Source organism: Brachycentrus maculatus, unplaced genomic scaffold, assembly GCF_059751285.1.
Source record: "Brachycentrus maculatus isolate JH-2025_06_01 unplaced genomic scaffold, ASM5975128v1 h1tg000257l, whole genome shotgun sequence".
Taxonomy (NCBI): Eukaryota; Metazoa; Arthropoda; class Insecta; order Trichoptera; family Brachycentridae; genus Brachycentrus; species Brachycentrus maculatus.
Window position 1 is genome coordinate 446689 of NW_028281008.1, and position 25281 is coordinate 471969.

General features: G+C 33.5%; 1 protein-coding gene across 1 annotated transcript in view; it reads right to left on the reverse strand.

Annotated features, from left to right (window-relative positions):
- The window catches only part of Piezo (piezo type mechanosensitive ion channel component), a 73100-nt gene that overhangs the window by 39119 nt on the left and 8700 nt on the right, over positions 1 to 25281 (reverse strand). Inside the window, exons 3-4 of the mRNA XM_088265707.1 lie at positions 1619 to 1714; positions 640 to 857 (exon numbers count right to left, since the gene is read on the reverse strand). Coding sequence (XP_088121833.1) covers positions 640 to 857; positions 1619 to 1714 — 314 coding nt within the window. The remainder of the gene's footprint in view (positions 1 to 639; positions 858 to 1618; positions 1715 to 25281) is intronic.

Sequence of the window (25281 nt, forward strand, 5' to 3'; positions counted from 1 at the left end):
GTAAAATAAAAATTACATATTTTTATTACATTGCCAAATTTAAAAATAAACGCTATTGGCAAAAAAGAACTTTTATAGTTTACTTGACAATTTTCAAAAAAATATCTTGTATTGTTTTGAAATTTCGGAATTATGTTTAGTTCTTATTTGTCAGTAAAGATGCGATGCATTTACTCCGAGACCTTTACATTTGACATAAAAAAGGATTTTATAGTAGTTAGAATTATATATGTTTAAAAATTAACATTGTGCGTCTTGCACATATTACACAAAAAAATTAATGTGAAGGTTTACATTCATTTTTTTGGTACATTCAATGCATATTTGTTCTGCAACCCTTAGTTGGTCCTCGGGTCGACCAAAATTGCATGTGATTTTTGAGTATTAAGTGCAAAATTGCATGTGATTTTTGAGTATTAAGTGCAAAATTGCATGTGATTTTTGAGTATTAAGTACAAAATTGCATGTGATTTTTAAGTGTGTGAATAGTGCTATGGTGGTGACGGGTAGTATTGTTTGCATGACGAAGAGACGGGTACGTCTCGAAACCGGTAGACATAAAAATCTCGGTGAGTGGTTATATACTAATATTACTAACATTTTTGTAAAAAAAATATAAAAGTTAGTGGGACGTTTCACCTCCGGGGAGATCCATTTGAGCACTGTGGTGAAGTCCAGATTGTTGAAGGGCACGAAGCCAGAATGGCGCAGTATCTTGGCGATGAAGCCGCACTCCTTGATCCAGTCCTCGGACCAGGAAGAAGGCACGGACAGCAGCGTGATCTGCCAGGCGATCTGCGCTGCCATCGTCAGCACGCTGATGCACATCACCGCGCGCAGGAAGTGTCCCGCATGACCTGGAAATGAAATCCAACCGGGACATCAATAAACCGGAACATACAAATGAGTATGATGTCGGTGTTTGCAAGCTGGTATAATGGTTTTCCTGACACTTACACATAAAAAATCATATTTTTTTTATGCCAAGTACCAACCAATGAATAGTCTAAGTATTTCTATAACTGCTCCAGCAACATCGGCAATATTCTTACACAAACTTATATGAGTACATGCAACCCCGAGTGCCTTAGCCATTGCTGCTATTCTCCTTTTCCTCTTTGTAATTGATGGATCCCACCATTCTTAAATTTCTCATACAGCTGTACTGTCCTTAACACACTGTTTGCGGGAAACGCTTAAAAGCGTCTTTTACATACTGTTGGTAGAGAGCGGGAGACGCTTATAAGCGTTCTATTTGCTTACTTTTGGTAGAGCACGAGAGACGCCAAAAAATAATGTACAGATTGGAATTGGGTTTTTGGTTACTTGTGATTAGTTTACTGAAAGTCGGGCGGCAAACTATGTAATTAGGGTCGGGGTTGAGAAAAAAAAATCTGCCCGACAACAATGCGTTAAGAGTTCCTTCCCTTATGCCACTCTTCCTTCAAATATATTATACTAATCTCTCATGACTGGAGCGCAGAACTTATCACCTCACCTCTATGCAGTTAGACAGAGAGTCTGCCTGATGCGGTGCCCTATCCGCCATTGAACGCGGGTCAGGGACGAACAATAAGTATCATACGTTACTAACACGACTATGAATCGGTTTTGTTACCTTTGAATGTCTTTCTTGTTGGTACTGGTACAAACGGCAGATAAAACATCAGCAGCAAGTAGAGAAGAGACAAGCCAATGGGACGTATGATGATACCTGAAAACAAAACCTAAATTAATTTACTATTCATAATAATCACTTTCATTCAATATTACCCTGGACTGGTATCTGAAGCAGAGGACTGCAGTGTCCTATGCATTATCAGGGTGTGGATGAGGGTTTGAAGAAGAAGTTATACATGTAAATTAAACGAGGTTTTTTTATGATTATTTATTGGTTAAATCATTTGTTATCATAATTTCACGTGTATTATATTGTTATTCTCCACACGTAGATAAACTATAGCTCCATAATTATGGAGGGGCAAACGCCAGAGAATAAAATGCAAATAAATAAATTAAATAAACTACGCACGAGTGTGCTAATGTGATTGCATACCTACCAGGCGTTCCTCCATTTCTTATAAAAAGTCGTAGAAAATACATGATACGCGCTAATATAAATTATGTAAAAATGAACTTAAGCCATTGTAGGAAAGAATGCACTTTACTAGCCATATTTAAACGTATTTTCGACTCATTCTCAAAATATTTTAACCCAATAAATTTAAGACAAATATTATTCTTCTTCTGACGTTTATCCGCACATATGGCATGGTGCATAGCGCACTGCATCAGACCGACGCAATATTAATTTGATCGTTTTATGAAGGCAAGCTGTTCTTGTATTTATTTTTACCTCGAGACACTGTGGAGGCGTACTAACGATTACGAATTACGAAACAGTAAAATATAAATTTATTAACTTCTCTTTCGTAAAATTTACGAAACGTCAAAAATAAATTGTTTGTATATTAAACATTTCAATATGATGTATGATAAGCATAATAATAATAATCATAGTAAATGTGTTTGTCCAATTTATATAAAGCGCCGTTTAATTAAAGAATTCAGGTAAAATTATATATCTGGGGAAATATTTCCCTATGGATTTTTTTGTTGTTTTGGTTTCCGTAAAAACTGTAAAACAAATCACTAATCCGATTATATTTATGTTTTTTGTTTACAACATCAGTTTGTAGCAATATGTCGGAAGATAAAGTATACAAGTTGAATTACCTATTTATTTAGTTCAATTTATGATCTGAATTGGAAGCTGTCCAAAAACTATCAAAAATAAATATTCCGGTCGTAATGAGAGACCATCGTTTAACAAGTTATTCAACCGAGCGTGGGATATGCGAGTACATAAAATGCTAAGTACAGAAATGCTTTACTGTTATTATTTATTGCGAGGTTCATCACGAGCATTGTTATCGACTATAAATCACAAATAAAAACCGACAGAGACCAAATTAAGAATTAAGTAGAAATACCCATTCGCACAGAAAACGGAAGTTTAAGTACTTATTCTAATTATTATTTTCACATAACTCTTAACTGACCGTCAGTAAACTGGTCATTATGGCAGTATTAAATTAACGTATATTATGATCTGTGTGTGAGCCAAGTCATATAAACTGCTACTAGCATTCCGTACAAATCATATTGTGTTACGATGAAAAAGCATAGCAATAAAGCATGGGGAGATTACTAAAAATAGACCATTCGTGATGTTTAAAAAAGTATTAATTGATGACGGAAATTCACAGTTTTACTAAATTTAAATAAAACATAGTGATAAAACAGTGATAGGCACATAAGTAGTGCCTACTTTAATCGAATGGAAAAAATATGGAAAACTGTGATTTTAATAAAAAAAAATTGAAACTACGATTTTTTTTAGTTATTTTTCCGCGACAAAACACGTATTATTTGAGTTATGAGAGATAAGTTTTTAAAAAAATAAAATAAAACGCAGTTTTTCCTACCCTGATTAAAAATTTTGTGCACGCCACTGAATACCGGAAACTGTAGAAATTTTTGAATATGTATATTTTTTATTGTTTTACTTTATAAATAAGTGTTCAAGTGCAAAGATCGGAAACTCAAAAAAAATAAACAAAGAAAAGTAAACGTTTTCAGGAAAAGATAAAGAAGATTCGTTAAAATTAAAACAACTGGTATTTTTAACAAAACCTGTTCTCGTAATTTCGACTTTATTTTTAACATCCATGAAATTAAATAAGTAGAATGTAGCCCACAAGTTTCAGATATATCGAAAACCTCGTTGAAGATTAGAATGAGAGGGCTCGTTTTTTAGATTTTTTTGTTGTTGTTGTTGCGATATTCAAACTATATTCAAATCACCACGTGTGCACAATAAGGCATTTCGTTATTATGGTTATTTAAATAAATATATATTTGCTATGCGATAAATATTACGATTTACATATTCCACGCCCTTAAAGTCAATATTATAAGATAGAGATTCCACCGTCCTCAAAGCGTAGCTTATAAATATTAGAATATATGGTATATTCGTAGTATGGTATTATAATATCGGGTTATGAACGATTAAGGCAAATAATAAAATATTAATAATATTATTATTACTTTGTAGGTATTCAGTATTCGGAGCATTCCGAGCACATTATGCTCACGAATTACTAACGACGATAAGCACAAGTCAGATAGAACATATGGAATAAAGAGTATATAGACCAGAGGTTCCCAAACGCAATGAACCGCTTACGGAGATATATTTTTCTATTTTTTGAGGCCGATAAAAATACTAGAGACCTTTTTTTAATAATCCTCTTTCGAGTTATGCTATAACAATATATTACTTTTTTGCCTACGTTTCGACGACCATTTTTTGTCAAAGATTTTACATTGCACCGATAGCACAATCAACTAAATATGTGCATACAGTTATGAAAATCAGTCCGGTAGAAGGGTGATTTAAATTTATGTTAAAATTACTATCAAATATTATTTTTGGATTTTCGTTTGCATTTAATAAAGTAAACGAAAAAAAGTATTCCTATCGTGCAAAATCAAATAGAATTCCCCCCTAAAGTACTTTTAACTCTTGATCACCCCCCACGCGATTTCATTAAACCACTAGGGCGGCATTAGTGCCCATGTTGGGAATCACTGATTTCGGCAGACGTTTAATCGTGACAAATAAATGTATTATTATAAATATCGACACGATATTATGCATGTGTGTTTTTTTTCTATATTTACTGTTTATCAAACTATAGGCAGATGTTTCGCATTGCGTACGAGTATGCGGAATATACTCGTCTGGCACTATACGAGTATATTTATATGAATGCCGCATGTAACATTAAAAACGAGTAAAATCTTACATAACTATTCGCTAAAAATATGTCGATATTCATGAAGAGAAGACGAGGCATCTTGTAGCACAAGACACCGGGATGCGTAATGCATCATTTGGTATAATAACTCCGTAATTTGCTTCAATTTATTATAATATCCATCTTCAAACACAGGAGTAAATTGAGCATTATTAAATAATCTACCCAAAACCTTTTATCGTATATTATAATTAAATGGGCATACAATATACGTAGGAATATACTAGTAACGTAATAATTGAATGAAAATGAAAAACTACAAAAATTAGTGCGATTAATCAAGTAATTAAGTACGTGGCATTTGAAGGTGTAAAAAATTTATTTATCTATCAATCGTTAATGAATTTTGTTTATTTTTGATGGTTTTATTTCTTAAGTTAACTTATATTACATTTATTATACAAACTAATATTTGCACTTAGTTTAACATTATATATATTTACATCTTCCTAAAATAAAAATAACATTTCTTTTTAAATTCATTCAAACTCTTCATTCGTCATACATTCAGTCATCTCAATATACATTTTTAAACCTTTATACATAATGCAATTTGGCGATTCTGTGTTTTTTTTGGCAAATAATTTAATGGACGAACGACAAAGGTAGCAATTATTTATTTATTTCAGAAGCTATATTCAATTTTTAAAAAAAATGAATCCTCCTATTCAAGAAGAAAAAAGGAAATGATATTTAACAAAGGTACAATTTTACTAACGTAGGTATACAAATAATACACACATGGATCCCTAGAATATACATATGGATACTCGTTATAACACACTATAATCTGCAGAAAAACATAAGTAGGTAGATAATAGTATCGGCTGCACTCAAATTATTATTGAATCATCAAAAAATAGCAGTCCTCCCACTAAATTATACGATAGTATAATTATATGGTAGGTTAGTGTACTATCTATCATTTAGTTCGTCTAATGAGCGAGGAATGAGCCGAATTCGCTATAAGTGCTCGCGCTCGCGTCAGGCACCTGGCGCTTGGCAAAAATGCCACCTAATGACCGCCATATAAACCCACACATTATGTAAGTACACATGTACATGAGGTGTTATGTCTGAGAATATGCGTAACTGTGACATTTGACAAATTCGAGTGACGACTGCCAGGGCCTGATAAAACCGAGGAGTTCTTTGACCTTTCGGCACCTTGTAATTCGAGCGCGAAGCCGGCCGCTTATTGCCTATGGAATGTTTGAAATACGAGTACTTATGTCCCGAGAGATAATTACGAACAACCGATTCGAGTATGAAAAGTACGAGTAGATAAATTCATCAAAATAGGGCGCGAAGAAAATAACGATCTGTAGAATAAACCGTGTAACTATTTATAAGTATGATTTACGTCAATAGTAAAACATATTTGTAAATATTAAATATTTACAACTGAAGCACGTTTGCTTCGGTGCGTGCGCTTTTTCATGTAGAGCGAGGTAAGGCCACGATATTATACACATGTTCTCTAATCGTCGATGTTTTGGTGTTAAATTTAGAAATATTATACACATTATCGCTTGTATTCTTGAATCACGTCAAACGATTTTTAACACAACAATTCATTCATTCAAATGTATCTACGTAATCGTACTCGGCTAATGACAACAGCCGTAGAGCTGTCATTTAGCAGGTGTCGGTGGTGGTTGTGTTAGACCTATTTGGAGAATAACGTTAGTACATTAGGACGTAGAATTTTTTCATCGAAAAAAAGAGGTGAAATAAAAAAGGTAAATAAAACTTGTTTTTTTTTTACGATTGAGCATCCATAACCTTACATTTCGACAACAAAAACTCTTAATAAAATAAAAATCGTGACGTAAATCGTTATTCGTATTATATATCAATAAAAAAGAAAAAAATCATCAGAAGCAAATCTCGATATATTGCACAGATAGGTCATGACATAAATTATCATAGGAAATGTCGCTACGTTTACGTTTGGTTTGAGGTTTTGACAAATGGATCCTGAGGGTCGATAATTTGCTAGAGATTATGATTTTAAATGGACTAGGGTATAATGCAGGGGGTGAGGGACGATGTAATCGGTTTTTAGTAGAGATTATCGTAACAATGCCAAATTTTAAAGGCAATTGTGAAAACGCGCATACAAATCATAATCAGTGATCATGCCCACTGCCCACTGCCCACTGCCCACTGCCCACTGCCCACTGCCCACTGCCCACTGCCCACTGCCCACTGCCCACTGCCCACTGCCCACTGCCCACTGCCCACTGCCCACTGCCCACTGCCCACTGCCCACTGCCCACTGCCCACTGCCCACTGCCCACTGCCCACTGCCCACTACCCGCTACCCACTATTCTGATATTCCCGCGATATTGTGTTCGCGCTGAGCGCTGCCAGCAAACCCGATTGTTTACTCGAGTTTTCGGAAATGCGGCGAACACCGCGTACCGTACACCGTACCGAAACGGAATGGGCGTGTTCATTCACCAATTACGGGGAGAACACAAAGGGACGCGCCCAAACCATTTGGAGGAAAATCGGTCGGTCGAGTACTTAATTGGTATCGAAGTGTGTAAAGGAAACACGTGGCTTTCTTTACACGACCAAATGTAGGTCTGGCCTATTCGACTCGGTAATGTTCTATTGTTTGAAACATATTTTATCGGCGGTATAACGAGACCCAGAGTAGATTACAAACAAGAATAAGTAAACGCAAGCATCGAGAACTCCTGTTTTTATGTGATAAATCAAAAAAGCTAATCGTAACAAAAGATATATTAAAAATGAAGCAAAATTATATCTCTTTTCTCATAAAAGACGCTCGCTAAAGTACAGATTATAAGACGAGTGAAAGGAAAAAATAAAACACCATCGATAATGGATTCATCCAGAAGAACCTTAACGTCGTATTGATTTTAAACCAATCGAAGTTTGAGGGCAAGAATAAGTGAAGGAATTATGTTACGAAATCAAAATTTTGGAGATTTTTTTTTAGTAATGCATGGATGGAGTAAAGAAAATTGTAAAAATGATAAATCTGTCATTTTCGCATTGGATTAAAATTCGAAGATAGGTAAAAAGATTAATAATGCAAGAATGTGTATTATTTTATTTCTAAAAAAATGTAACATAAAAGTCAACCACACGAGTTTTTAATATTCTAAATAAGCGATGAGTTTATTTTAACACAACAATTTTTATAGACAAAGTGATAACAACATGAAAAATATATCTCAGTAAAAGCGTGTTGTACGAAAAGTAACTGAACTAAGCAGCATGTTGGTTCGCTCAATCGGTAAGAGCAGCAAACGCGACATCCGAAGATTCCGAGTTCAATAATTATTTAATACTTTTGATATGATTTCCTCTTTTAGACATTTGTTGCACCATTGCTCTAGCATGAGCAGAAGAATGTGTATAAAAACAAATAAACAGTTTACCAGCGGTTAGGCTCAATAAAAATGTATTTGCGCTTATTTTTCAATTTGTATTAATTAATTCAATATTATAACCGATCTAAGAATGCCGAGTCTCGTGAATAGTTGAAATAAATAAAGAAATTATAAATGAAACAGGGAAAATAACTGTGATTCAATTGTTTACATTTTTTTAAAATAATGATTATATTCTGACGGTTTTGTGTAATCGTATAAATATCAAGATTTCAAAGGAAAGAAACGTGATTTTTAGTCATACCTACATATTTTAAAACAGGTGTACCGATTTCATAATGACTGCGAAGACCGAAGCACGAATAGTTGATCACGGAAACCATTAAAAAAGACGTCTCAAAGAGTAACATTCAAGGTCGGACGAAGGCATCGTCGCGAGACGTTTCGGATATTAAGGTAGTCAGTTTGACAGGCACATGGCTGCTGATCACAATACGTTTGTATTTTTTTATAAAATGAACTATCTATCGAAAAGATTTCCTTTATAACTGAACAGAGTCTGAACATGTGCACCTATGGTCTTTGGTCGTGTCATATAATATTATCTGGACTGCTTTTCTTTATTTAGCCGTGACGACATAATTTCGAGAGAATACATAATATAACAATATGGCTATACATATACTTATTTACGCAGATGATAACCTCGTTTGGGTGAGTCAATCAGTGTCAGGAAAAATGATAATTGGTCACTCAGCACACTCTGTACCGAAAATTAACTGACTGCCTATCCGTGATTGATTACGGTGCCAATTTTAATACGAAAAATATAATATTCAACACTAATTATTGGTAATATAATAGGTCATCTGAAGTTTTTTTTGCTGATAAAACTCTTAAAGATTTAAATTTGTAAATTAAATTTTTGTCTGCCTCCGTAGTGTAATGGTCAGCACGCTCGGCTACCGTTCTGTAGGTCCCGGGTTCGATTCCCAGGGGGGTTCAAATAAATATAAGTGATTTTCCACTGTAATATTTATTCAATATTACCCTGGACTGGTACCTGAAGCGGAGGGCTGATCACCTTTCCTTCATGTGTAAAAACGATCAAGATAACACTGCGTTATATGACGCAGTGCCCTATGCACCATTTGGGTGCGGATAAGGGTTTTATTATTATTATTATTAAATTAAATATAAAGTTATTATTTATTTATTTAAACTTCATGTACAGAAAAAAATAAGTACATCGGCGGGCTAATTACAAGCGGGTACCTACAAGTTCTTAGGTGAATTTGTTTAAAAATAATAATAATCTCCGTGTATCATTCTTATAAACGTTTCAAAATGACCTGTTTAAAGTAAGAGGTAAAATATACTAAATAAATAGGTATTACAGAACAAAATGATTTTTTTAAAGCAACAGGTGTAGGTACTAAAATGTCAGAAATTTTAATCATTTAACAATTTTCTATATGAACTGGATTTTATAAGGCAACCGGTTAAGAGTAAGTAGGTACAAAACACATGTTCTTTTATCCGGCTGCAATAAATAAAAATGTATGTTAGTTTGATTCAATTATATATCTCCGAAAGTTATTCCTTGAAATTTGGCCACTACGTTGCATTCGAATACGCGCGTGTTTTTACCTGTGACCAGATTTTAAAAACAAAATAGCTTATTAGACCGCAATGGCAGCGTCATCTGTTGAGCGTAACGACAACACGCGCAATACTAAATATTGCTCATGGTGGACAGCGTGCCTTTCGACAGCTGCTAAAATATTGTATGCGCACAAGCATTGTGAAATTAAACTCATTAGCAATGTGTACTTTACATTTTCTTTCCTTCTTGAACTGACTACGTTTAAGTATTTTAAATACTTGATCATGCCAAGTTTTCCTCTGTCTTCCTCTGCTTCTATTACCAACACACCGCCCCATTTTTTTTACTGCGCTATATTTAGTCTTACGTGTACCTATTTAGAAAGTATTCACAGGTTTTAATTCAATTATAAAAATTGAATACATTAAAGACAACAGTAAATTTAAGAAAAATTAAAACAGATTACATATAAAAATCGCTTACGTCATTCAGGGATAAATGAGCATACTCGTATTAATGAGAATTCCCGAATGAATTTGCATTGGAGCGATATGAGATCGCACCCAGTGGAATCACACGCTAATTTTTCCGGTGCCAAGATTACCACTCGGTTATAATAAATAATGAATTCCGCGGAAAAGCCGGAGGTTTTTAATTCCATTTGACGGGATGACAAAGTGGCTGACGGGCCGGCGTCACGCACCGCCCTGCCACTCTGCATTAGGGGCGCGGGCGGTGGCGTGCAGTAGCGGGTGGTAGCGGGCAGTAGCGGGTGGCAGAGCGACCGCGGCGAGACGACGATCACAAGTGTCGAATCATGCGCGAATCTATCTTTTCGCACACCCAATATCGCCACAATCGCTGTTATTACGATAGACTAGTTACTAATAAAAACCTTAATAAAATACATATTTTAAAAATTGTGTGTTATTTATTGTTTCGGCATTCACATTGCGGTAAGACACGACTAAATTATAAATAAAAACACTTGTTTTTTACCACATGAGTATTTTATTGTTAAGACTGCATAGTTGCATAGATCGACTATTGTTACGTATGTAGATGGAAACATCTATAGCTTCCGAAACTAGTAACAACACAATACTCATCTAATAGAAACATGTGTTTCATTTATAATTTAACAAAATGGTATTTAATATTTTTTTGAATTACCTAACGTCCAAGTGACTCTGAAATCTAGCTACGGCTTATGCAACACCGCTTATCATGTCCCTACTCAGGCTTCAACTTTATAAGTTTCATAGCCTTTGCCTACTCGTGAGTGGATTTACTCTTTATGTTTAAAGTAACTATAATTTCATGTAATTCATGAGTGAAAATTCAAGGCATAAACACTCGCTGTGGTATTTAAATCAATGTCCCCAAAACATCCGTTAAATAATACATTCATTTAATACATAAGGTTATAGCACTCCTTATCATTCATCGTTCACTTTGTGTAACATGATGAATGATAAGGAGAGTGTTGTATTACCATACCACAAAGTTAACAATGCCTTTAATACTCAAAATACATTAGATTATATTGTTTATTATATAAATCGTTAGGATATTTTTAAAAGGTATTATAAAAGGTTCTTATTAAAGATTTCTTTGTACCTAACCAAATGTTTGATTTCTTCTTGTAACTTGTAAATTGCTAATTTTATCAGCCTATTTTAATTTTCTTATGTTTCAACATTTATACTTATCTTCTACTCATCTTTTAATTCCTTTAACATTCAAAGCGTAATCCCATTATATACCCGTTTATCCTTTTTTTTAGTTATTTTAATTAATAGTCTTGATAAAAACTATAAAATTAATTAAAGTAAATTAACTTAAGTACCTAAAGAAAACATTCGCATAGGTGTACCTATTACAAAACACACGTGTGAGTACTACGTATACCTACAAATCTACCTCTCGGTTATCCAACCACACCGAGCGTATAATTTGAAAAATATATGTAGGTAAAGCGAAGTAGGAATTTTTAAGCAAATCCATTCTCCGTTATCTTCACATAAATGCTCATACATTTCCCATCTGGTTACTGACCGCATTTTCGCAGCGTTAATTTAATTCGCAATTTTATAATGCGACCATTTCGAATACGTGGTATTGCATGATTGTTGATGGTATTAAAACTCACCGGTATTATCGGTGATGTCATGTTTGTTGACAATCTACTAAAACGAAAATATTTTATCGATTTTAAAAAGTAAAAATTGCTTAGTAAAACACGATATTTTAATTAGGTAGCTGATAGTTACTACGGCAATGCTTTTTATTTAGTATCTTATTATGTACATATATAAAATTGAAGCGTATATCAGTCTCTTGTTCATTAAGGCGACCTTGACCTTTAATTCGGAATTTTTATGTGAGATTATCAAATAAATATTTTTTCCTTTCATTTTTTTAGTAAAATTTGCTTTAAAAGAAAAAAAAATATTTTATATTACGATTTCTGTATTTTTATACTTTCGTGTTTTCCTTAATTGGTCTATTGCAATGTTAAATATAAATTTTAACATTTCGAAGAGCAGTCAAAAAACGTGTCACGCGTCTTCTACTGTCACTGCGCCGGCAATTTTCCCAAAATTGTTTTATTTCAAATTTAATACAGAATATTGTGGGGTTATTGCTAAAAAGCAATATCTGTTAACCAACATTCTTCAGTGTAGGTACATTTTTAGAGAATAAAACGATATTTTTTCAAATTATTATGAGCCAGAAATCGTATAAAGGTAAATAAAAAGCAATTTACCGAAAGGAAACCGTCAAAATAACGTTTCTTAAAAGAGCATAGACATAGTGCAAATATACTTTTACTTTTACAGTATTTTTTTAAAATGAGAAATTGAATGGATGAGAATAGAATACAGGCGATGAGGATTGGCTGAATTTCTTTTGTTGTACGAAGTTTTCGTTACATAATAAAAATTTAACAGGATTTGTGAATAGGTACAGGTAAAAAAACGATTTTAAAGCATTTTTACTGTTAAAACGACAAATTATTTTTACAACCGAATAACCTTACTAAAGTGGGAAGTAAAAATGAACATACAAATTTGATTTATTCGCAATAAATAAGTGTTAAAGTGCATTGAATTGATATTATATTTAGATATTACGTCAGCTTTATCACACAGTCAACAGCGGATGGATGTTACATTATGCACACTTCAGCAGACATTTAAATAAAAACAGATAAGTTCCGAGGAATGAGCGGTGTTACCAGAAAAGACAAGAGTCATTTATTGCCGCTGCACGCTATAAAAATGTCACATCTATGTATTTGTCACACCTTAACGATTTTGGAAGGACTGTGAGAAAAGAAAAATATCTTTATCTTCTAAATGAATTATATAGAACTTCATAAAAGAATGCTCATTTAAGAAATGCGTTTTGGATATTTTTTATTTCTTCGTTTATGTGTACTATTATTATTTTAAAACCCACGTATTGAAGTAATAAAATCTAGTAATTTTTTCATGTCGACATCTCGACACTAACTAATCTCAGCAATAACGTAACCAGCCTATAACAGGTCTTAATAAACCTTGTAAATAAATAAATAAACAAAAAATGTAAAAATAACTCCGAAATAGAGAAACCCCAAAATTGTGAACAAGTATTGTGACACACTCAAAATGTTGTGAATAATAAAATCGTTCGTTTATAAACATTCAGGTCGGAAAAGATTTTCATATTCTTTGCGGGTCGTCTCGATACTGACTACAAGCAGCACTACTGCTTTCTTTCTGGTTCGCTAAAATAGGAAATGTCATAAAAATTTAATTAAATAAAAACATATATGTTTAAACACGTGTATCATAGTTCGTTTATTTTAGTTCTATCAGTAGCATCATTGATTTCGAAAGAATTTAACTAATAAAAATAAAAATATTTTAATTCAAGATTTCAATGAAAACCTATATAAAGTAGGTACCTATTGTAATACCAGTGTTATCCGGTTCCGGTGACGTCATGGGGTTAATTTAATTAGGTAGTTAATCATAGGGATGTGTGACGGTTATTATTTGGCCCATTCATTAAGAACAGGTAGAGTTAAAGCACTACACGCAGGTTACAATAATAATCGATATATTTTTTGATTTACGGAAAAGTCGCACGCTTACCAAAAGTAATTCCGTGAGTAGTTTTCATGGACAATTTCATGTAGGCCATCAGAACTCAAATTAAAAACGACTATGTGAATACGATGTCCATTATCTTTGAATAAAGATTTTTACTCGTCCTGAGTTTTTAAACAATCTGATATTATGAGTCGTTATAAATTAAATCATATTATTAATTCGCCATTCTAACGCAATGCCTTATGCACTATTGAACGTGAATAAGGATAAAAAGAGTATACTTTTTCATATTCCATAGATAGAAAGTAGGCATCATATCTAATCGTAGGGCATCGTTTAATTAACTTCTTTGGTACTTACATGAAGTTCTCATCAACGATATAAATTGCTTATTTATTTAATATCGAATAATACATTTACGTAATTACAAATACGATTCAGTCATATTATAATGTATGATCAGGTCAATACGGGTTGATTCGACGCTGTGCTTTATGCACCATTGGGTACAAACGAAATTTCTGCATTGAAGACTCGAGTCCTTAATCACTGGATGGGCGAACTGTTCTCTCGAAACAAGCAGTGTGAATTTGAAACCGTAAACAGAGTTAAATAAATCAGATGTCTATACTTATTAGAATTATCGATTTACAAGATATGCGTGTAGGTTTTTTCCTTCAAAATACGATCACGTTTTTATTTAATAATACACTATTATGAGTAGGAAAGATTGCATGTATTATACATTGACCGACTTGTATCCCAATAAAGCATTGCCGTTGGGATTACATAGGCATAAATCTTGTCAAAATGCAATATGCGAATTTAATAATACGAGTACGTTTCAACGTCTAATAGTTTTAGCGACGTAACAGAAACGTAGAACAGTCGGTGCTAGGCTGTGAGACTATCGGTCGACTAGCCACAAATGGTCAGATCCTTCTGAGGACATTATGAAGGTAGAAGTATTTCCATGCAGTATTTTTCTGTTAGGAATCTTTGGATGAAGAATTTCGTGCTTGGCTAGCATTCAGTTATGTAGACAGGAGCTGGTCCCGCAACGGAGTCAATTTACTTAAATAACATAAAAAAGATTACGTGTCTACTGGCAATGCATTACAAATAACAATGAATATGTATTTCATTCGCTTAATCCATAAAGTGACCAACTCCATCCGAGTTTACTTTACAGGAGATAATAAAAAGGTTATAATTCAATAAAAAAGTGTAAATAATAACATTAAAAAAAAACACTTCCATACGTATGTAGGAATATAATAAAGTATCATTTGAGAATTTCTAAATGCCGTTGAATGATTAAATTCCGTTGAATCTTTTTACCCTCTTATGTAAAGCAAACCCAGATGGAGTTAAGACAGTTTACGGATTAAGCCGACGATATGCATAATGTGTCTAAAAATACACACAGTTCCCTTACAGTTTACAAAAATTGGATGAGTATTATAATTTGTATCTAAACTAAATCTTTACACGGCAAAACAGTAGTTAAAAAAAAAACAAACAAACAAATAGCCTTGAGGCAGTATTTTACAAAAATGGCGATAAATAGATCACTAAAATTTATTATTATTATTAATAATATTTTGAGTGTGTCCAAATACTTAATCTTACTTAAAATTAGTTAAAAATCTGGGTTATTTTACATTTAGGAGTTATTTTTTTTTTAAACTTCTCTAGATGGAGAAGAGTATGGAATTCTGGGTATTTACCAGTATGTCAAAATAATCCTGGGTTCGGATCAAATAAAAGGGTCTCTGCTAAATAACAGCTTTCTCAATCCAACATTGAAGCTGTTGTGAACTCATATGTACTGTGTCATGAGATTAATGATATATGTAGGACTTCCAATTTTTTTACTAGTGTGATTGTCACAATCATGGGTAGAAAACACTAAAAACTGAGGGTATCTTGTAGGTATATTTCTACGACACCATATGACGCTTGTGGAACAATAATATTATTTATTTAAAACAACTTTTAATTGAACCAAAAATGGTAAAAAAATAAATTGAAAAAAATATATTAAATTTTCACGTGTAGCTAGTGCATAGCTCTTCGCGTCTTATCTTATTCTCAAGAAATACATATTATGTTTCTACTGTAACGTAACTATTTTCAGAGGCACAACTTTTTGTGACTTTATTTGTGATAAATGGAATAGAACTTGGATTTACAGCAGTACGTAAAAAAATAATAAGAGTTCATTTTTAGTTGATATAATGAATAGGTGCAGTCGAAATCTTTTTGAAGATAATAATAAAGGAAAGCATTGCGTTACCAAGATAACTAAAACGAAAAATGCGCTCTAGAAATTCAGACCAAATACATTATGATGATTTAGTAGTAGCAGGGGCGGAAATATAAGACGTTAAAAGAAAAAAAGTACCTATTTATACTTCCATGCACTGAAGTTTAATTTCGTCCAAATGGATTCATGATGTGTACAAAAATACTACAATTTAATTTTTCTAAATCAAATTTACTGTGTAAAAGGCATTTGGCTCCAAGAATTACTATAAATAATATTTAGAGCCAAAAAACAAGAATAAAAAAATTGTTTACATAATACGCTGTGTAAAATTATATTAAATTATTATATAAACGTGTATAAATAGCCAGATGTCGATTTCAAAGGGAAGCTATTACAATAACTATGTAATGTACATATTTTATATTACGTTAACTTAATATTCCGTTAAGGAAAAAGACACATTAAAAAAATTGTACATTAACTTTTCTGATTCCAGATTGACAATTGGTTTAAAAATGCCATAGTCATAAGAAATAAAAGTTAAGAAGTCATTTTCAAGATATTTACACCTTTCAGTTAATGTGCTATCTATCCACTGTAATCGACCATCTTCATTGTGATAACATATAGATGATATTCTGTATCAAAGTGGTTAAGTCGTAAAAAGCGCGTTTCTTTAACCACTTTATTTTAAACTAAACTTCATTCTCGGGAATATAGAAGGTACCTAATATAGAAGGTACCTAATTGTCTGTTTATTTAGTTATAGTTTATCCGCACTTTACATATGTACATAAATGATGGTTTCTTATGAAATGAGCAAATACCATTAAGGCGAATGCATCACAAATGCATTACGTTAAATCAGTAGGTACCTATTCAATCTGAGATGCATACAAAAACTGTGAAATTCATATGGTTAGCAAAGGGAACGCAAATAGTTTATTTTATATTGAAAATGTCAAGTGAAGGCCTCGACGGTATTACCACTCTAGTCTAGTCAACTGCCCGTTTATGGAAAAAAATTCAATCTTTTAAGTTTGCGCACATAAAATGACTGTCTGCAGTGACAAAAAAGGAAACCGGCATTTCTCATATTCTAATTAAATAAGTTGATTCTCTAATTAAATAAGTTGATTCTCATGTTTAGAAATCGTCATAGGATATTGTAACCATCACTAATGGATGATATTATTTTCAATATAAGTATAGCATAAAAATGGCGTGCATTCGGATATAACTAACAGATCGACCGTGAAGATTTTTTTATTAGACTGAAATTGTGTTTGTAGTTATGAATATATCGTAGTCGTACAGGAGAAAGTGACCAACTAACAAAACGTAAAATGTTCAGGAGGGGCGTTTGAGTCACTTTTGCTTAGCAAGAAAATAAACATCACTGCAGTTAGTCATTTTTAACAAGTCGATATATCATACTTCCAAGATTAAAATGCTTTGGGATTTTTTTCAGGGCAATATTAAGCTAGTAAGGTATCAAATAGTCAATAATCACGTTTTTGTAAAAAATGCACTTGGTCACTTTCTCCTGTATGACTACGATATAAACAAAAAATTCTAAAAACAAGGTTGTTTTATTATAATACATTTGATTTGTGTGAATTTACATTTCTTATGCCGCATCCATAGTCTAATGGCAAGCTGTTTGTTTGTCTACCGTGCTAGAGAAGGCCTCAGGGTTGATACCCGGGGGTAGACAATATATTTCTAAGTAGCTACGAAGTTAATACTGCATATATCAAATTCAGTACCCTACGCATCACTGGGTTCGGACGAGGGTTACAATGAATTTGAATTTGAATTTGTTTAAAGAAAATTACGCATTCATTTATTTACTTTTTACCACCATTTCTCCTCCCGTTCGGTTCGACAAACGTACTACCGGGCTACGTCTCTGTGAACGCCACATGTAAGGCTAAATAAATTGAGATAAATCTCTGATTACGATATGCGTGCCGCGCCAACTGCAAAAGCGATTTATAAATATGGGATATTTTATTTTACACAACGATACTAAAGTAAGGTGCACGGATAGTTCGATTGCGAAGATATCAGTCTTATTAATGTTAGCAGTTTAAGAAACCAAAATTTGTGAATTTGATTCCATCATTTCTGTATCATAGTGCCCACGCACAATACGCTTCACGAACTCACTGCGGAAGCATCCCCAAAAGAGATGGGAACAAATTGGCTACCCTTGTATATATTACACATCCACCTAGATAGCGTGACGTGTGATAAAGCTTAGGACGAGAAGAATGTCGCTTACATTGGATTAGTCATCGGATACGGGAAAAGTAAGGATGTATGTCGTTTAGAAAAATTACTTCTTTTAATGGCAATTAGATTATTGGTGTGAAAACGGAAGAACAAAAAAAATAGTGAAAAAGAAGGGCTTGAAATATGGCGTCGCATCGTACCTTAATTATTAACCATCAACAGACATAGGAACGAGAATAGTATATTATCTAGGGTATATCTTTTAGTGTGCCGTGACTATTTCAATTAATAGTAATTAAAATTGGAGGTTAAACCACGACCAGTACAATACGTGGACTGTTTATAAGGTAAGTACTAAATTTTTACGTTGTTGCCACAACCATAAATAAACAAAGGACATATAAATACTATAAATTATCGATTTGTTACCGGCATAACTATTCTGGAGACAAATGAAAACAGAAGAGGGACGATTATATAATAGTATCCTTTGACTCGACTATAGATGTAAAGGTAGTTGAAACAAAAAATGATTTAAAACCAATTTGTTTTGGTTTCGGTGGTTTAAAATGGCTGAACGCAACACGTGCAACGTAAGAAATGTCGGCCTGAAGAGCCGATTAATATTCGTCGGAAGGGTAAATCTAGCATATAACAGTCGGCGATAACTGACTGTTATATGTTACTATTTACTCAATGTGGCACTTTGGTCTGGCAACTGAGGCGCAGGATATATCACCTTGATTTTGAACTATTAGATTAGGTTTTTAATGTATTTTTTTACTATAGACAATACGCTCGCACCACTGACAAATAATAATAATAATAATAAAACCCTTATCCGCACCCCAATGGTGCATAGGGGCACTGCATCATATAAACGCAGTGTTATCTTGATCGTTTACACGTGAAGGAAAGGTGATCAGCCCCCCGCTCCAGGTACCAGTCCAGGGTAATATTGAATAAATACTGCCACTGACAAATAAGAGGGAAAAATAGAAAAAGTAAGACCAAAGGATCGTGTAGAGTAGCCAAAAGACAAGGCAGGCGCCGTGTTTTCCAAAAAAAAACATGGCTTAGGACAGAGAACGGTGGATTTTACAGCACTAGCAAAAGACAATGTCTCAAATTTACGATATTACAATAGAACATCGTGTCAAGATGAATGTACATAATTTTACAAGTGAATAAAATTCCAGCAGTTAAATTCTTCCTATTATTCTTCTATGCGTGTTATTTCAGGACCCCCGACGCTGACTATTACTTGAGAGTGATTGTCTTTGTCTTGGGCAGTTCTAAACAGCGCCTCGACGGTTTTGATCCTCGTCTAATCTCGTATATTCCGTAGCTAGGAGTTATGTCTTCTGCCCACATCATGTCGACCTTCTATTTTGCCTTTTATGATACGGTGCAATAGCTCGTACTTCTTTCCTCTAAGCACATGCCTCAGATAGGACACCTTCCAGACTTTGATATCAGTCAGCAACTGTCTTCCTACTCTCGCTCTTTGGAGCACATTCGAGGATATAACCACATTTCGAATGCCTTTAACTGGTCCATAGTGCTGATCTTGAGGGTCCACGATTCAACTCCGTATAGAAGTACTGTACGGTAGGTACTAGGAAACCTTCCTTGACCTGTTTTAATATATCCTACCGAGCCATTAGCAAAGCATGAACGTTCACCCTAAACTACCAACACATTAAATACAAATTAATTTCGTACATTTTTTTATTATGTATTCTTTCAGTGTCCAGTTCCGGTCACGCAATTTTGGAAATGAAAAATGATTTAATTAAGAGCACTCGTAATAATTGTTGAAGACAAATGGCATGAAGGGGTAGATGTACAATATTTGCAACATAAAATAGGATACATTTCATTACGAATACTGCATGAGCTTTGGAACACGTTTTTCCGTTTTGCGTGTGATGTGACTAGCGCTCTGGTGTTATTTGGTTCATGCTGGCGTAGTGAGTGCCATATGTCTCCCGAAGGAATTCGTACACAACCTTACCATATACGAGTACAGGTGTGAAACCCGAGTCATAGGTATTAGCGGTATTTTATTTTCCTCTTCATAATAAAAAGTACCTATTATTCCCCTTCTATTTCCTTTCCCACGAAATAGAGGAGGATTAGTAAATCGCAGGACTAATCCACTTCTTAATATAATTGATAATCAAGTTAACACCGCGTTGATCTGATCTGGTTGCCTGCGCACCGAAGGGTGCAGATAGGGGTCAGAGTAAAAACCAAATAAGTTATTTTTTAATAAGCCTATTCTAAGAATAGTTTTGGATTTTGAATTTACAATTTTGAACGAACAAAAAGGTGGCAAGATCAATGGAGCGCAACATGGACAGTAAAAATACTTACATTTCTGCGTACAGAATAGAAATACCACATGACGTTTGTGGAGCAATAATATAATATTATGGATGACGAATGGACGAATTTACTATTTATTATGTTTATGAGATGTTTGCAGGTGATGGACAGAATGCTTCAATACTCTGTGGTGAGGAAGATTGACATTAGTAAAAAAATGGCATGATGAGATGATTGAAATAACAATCGTTCATGTGCGCTGCCAAGAAAATATATGTTTTTAATTTACATATTGTGATGCCCACGCATTCCATAATACTGTACTCGTAATATAGAATATCCGCATACCCAACGAAAAACACCGCAATTACGACAACGCGTTTCTGTAGGTTCGACTTTATTCGCTAGGTGCGTTGATATTTTTGTCCAAAATGGTAAATATAATATGTACTGCACAATGATATGCATATCGTAATAAAACATTGTGTAAATATCGATTACGATTTTTTAAAATTAATTTGGAAATAATTGTGAATAAAAATTCAGCATATGAATTGAATTATTTTAGAAATTGAGGCTAAAAATATTTTCTACGAAATGCAGTTGGACTATTTTCTTTAGCATAAAATTATTTACAATGAAACAAGATGAAGTGTTATTATCATTGTCATAATTACACTAACGAAGAGCTTCCGATTTGAAGGCAGTCACGCCCCATAATTCCTAATAGTCCCAGTAAAATGGTCGACGTGGTTTCAAATATGGCAAAAATGTATATAAATGTTTGTTTTCTGACATTTTAGTGTCTCTAAACGACGCGACGCAGAATAGTAAAGGTCTTTTTCTGTAGAGATGACGAATTTATTAATGAATTAAGAGATGAACCGCTTTAGGAGCAATATAGTCGCAACGGTCTATGGGTGTTACTATTGTTGTACATCTTTGGGTTTTTGTAACGTGCATTTGCCTTATCGAACAAATCACAAAATTTAATCGTAAATTGGAGCTTCCGCCGCTCGCCTTTGCCGCGGCTAAGAAAGTGGAACATAAGGACTGTTGAAAGGGGAGTCAATTAAACTTTCAAAAGTGAGTTCTCTCGATCGTTTGGTAGAATTTTCTATTGATAGATTAATAATGTTTGAATAGCTATTTATTTCAGTTAAGAATTTTTCGCAAAGCAAAATCAGTACAATGAAGAACACAATGCAGGAATAACAATGAAATTGATTTGTATGCGACTTAGAATAGTTCGGCATTCAGGTGACGATATTATGGCAGGTGATAATGAAGAATCACGCTAAAAATAAAACAACTTTGAATGGCGATATTCATTAAAAAAACATTAGTAACAATGACTCAACGTTAAGTCCATAAGTGCAGTTTTTGTAACTCACTGTTTTTATACGTTTCCTAAAATCAAGAAAGTCTCACATTTAAGTTACATTGAGTGTGTGTTTTTTGTTAGAGGTATGATACGATGTTTTCATTTATTTAAAATCAATAATGAAACGCGGTAGCAAGTCCGTATCTCGATCAATAAAATAATATTACGGTTGGAAATATTCCAGAGATTTGTACATTTTCAATGTGAAATATGTATCGAGACTTCGTAGAGCAATTTCAACAGATGCGGAGGATAGCAGCCACTGATAATAGCTTAGAGCATTACTTGTGAGATTACAGAATCACTTAATAAACATAAAATGAATAATGCAATGAATGTGAATAATATAGGGTCAATAAGTTAATGTTCGCAACGATAAGTGGCATAGTTAAGGCAAGTTGGCGATTTTCTTTGACCAATCCGTCACTCGACGAATTTCGATGTCGAGGAAATCCGCCATAGTTGTGTAAACTAAATGTCAGATGAAAGGAAAATTAATGTTTATCTAATAAACGAAACCAACGCAAACAGAAGGAAATATTAAAATCAAACGTCAGTCAGCTTTTGAGCACAATAACCCAAATCAAACTAGAAAAAACAGTGATTTCTCATGGTTATAAAAACCCAAGCAGTCAAATATATTTATATAATTATCTTTAAAAAAAAATAATGGTTAAAGTATATGACTAAGTTATAAATTTAAGATTTAATAAACATCAGATACAAAAATTTTACCACGATGGGTATAAGTTAATGAATATATATGGATAACAAAACGAAAAAAATGTTTTAATTAAATTTTCAACATAAATTTTTCGAAGGAATAATAACTTGAAAAACTGGCTTCTAAAAGAAATTATCGAGAAAAAATAAATGTGTATACAGATTGTTCACATATTTGGAAAACAACACAGACAAAGATATTGGGGAGATAAAAAAAAAGAGATGGAGTGAGGACTTTAAAAATTGGCAGAGTCTGATGCTGCCAAGACACGAAGGAGGCATATTACAGCCACAAATGGAAAGGCTAACGCTAATAAAACGGGGAATTCAGAGCGAAATGTTTGATGAACATGTCACATCTACTGTTTTAAAAAAAAAACTCTAATATAAAATACGAAAATTTCATTTCTTAATGGCCACTAGAAGAAGTCTGAGACCAATATTAGTTTTTAATAGATTTATATTATCCACTGACACTTCGTGATGGAATTGCATTTTTAATATGTTATTAGATTAAAACCAATATTTTTAGCTTTTCCACTTTATTTTTATTTGACCAGCGACCGGGTTTCGTCGTTACCGACATCATCAGACTGGTTGTCTTGTAGGGATTATTGTGTATTGGATTGTAGGCCTTATTTTTATTTATCCATTTTTAATCGTTATCAAGCTGTCATAAAAACCAAAAAGAATTGGGTAGCGAAGGTTTTATTTTCCGTACCGCTGTAAATAAACTGTTTACATTTCAAATAAGAACCGAGAGAAAAAAATACACAAACTTTGGTATAAACATATACAAGTTACAAGAAATATTTATAGTGCCTATTCGTAAAATAAAAACGTGGACTCTCAGGCGAACCAAACCTCATGAATGTAAACAAAATTATACGACAGTTGTATGTATGTGTGTATACATCTACAAAACGTAACATTACATCATGTCGAACAGCTACTGTAGCTACGGACACAGTAACTAAAATTCATAGCTTAATCTTAAATACGATAACGATAACGTAATAAAAATAAACTATATTTACGAATACCGTAATTCTTTTGTGTAACAATTCATTCAAAAGATAAAAATTTGATTTTAAATTTACAACTGTGCTAAAAAGATATAGCCAGGTAGATATAATGTCCGGTCCGCGCCTCTGGTGCATTTAGCTCCGTGTTTAAGGTCCCGGGCTCGATTCCCAGGGGGGTTAAAAAACACATATATGTAATTTTTAATAAAATATTTGATTACACCCTGAGCTGACACCGGAAGTGAAGGAATGATCACTTTGCCTTAACGTAATTAATGATCAAGATGACAATGCATCGATACGATGCAGTGCCCTATATAATATTCTAGGTGGTTGAAAGTTAGAAGAAGAAGAAGAAAGTATAATTTTATATCTAAGTAGATAGATAAGTAGGTATATTTTGTATATTAAAAGCATTGTTAACTTTGTGGTATGGTATCACATCGTTCATTTTATATATGTATGTAATACCACACAAAGTGAACGATGAATGATAAGGAGAGTGCTAGAGAGATAGAGTGTATTCTTAAGTATCATAGCTAAAATCTGCACTTTCCATAAAAATAATAAGGCTTCTAGATCATTTTCGGAGTTTTATCGTGGTTAGAAAAAAGACAAGACAAACTATGGTTCTTTTCGGTTATGGTATTGTAGCTAGTAAATGGTTGCCTTTTTTCGGCGATGAAAAAATAAGGAAATAAGAAACAAAAGCTGGATTTAAAAAAAATTACAAAATCCACGTTAGTTTAGAAAAATGTGCACGTGTGTGTTTCAAAAGAACAAAGGAATGATCGCGGTTAGATTATGTAAGTATCCAACATTTTACTACTCAGAAAATGTAATTAAGTTTTCAGCCCTCTATAGTAAAAAAAAAAAATAACGAGTGCTGCCGCAGCTTGTGCGAAATTTGATGGCTGAATTTGGTACTGACTGAACTAGGCGATTAGTAAGCCGGCGAGTAGGAGCGACAGCTAGGAGTGGAGGAGTGACAATTTAGGATTTGGGACAGTCGGCCGTGTATGGAATATTGCATGAAAATGTCACATTTTTATAGGTTGGATAATGTATTGCAAAGGTCAGTTCCTACAAGCCTGGTGGCTCGGGCAGGGTCCCGCGGGGCAACCCAAATTGCTGGGAAAAACAATGGAGCGTCGACGATAATCGAGTCTTTGTTAATTAATTATTATTACATACACAAGTATTTAAACACGTGGCTTTCAATTTATAATATTACAATATCTACAGCATTGGTGGAACATTGTTTTGTGAACTTATTTATTTATATAAAAGTCTAAATTTTTTTTTCTAATGAGTAAAAACATTCCGATTTGTCTGAAAAGA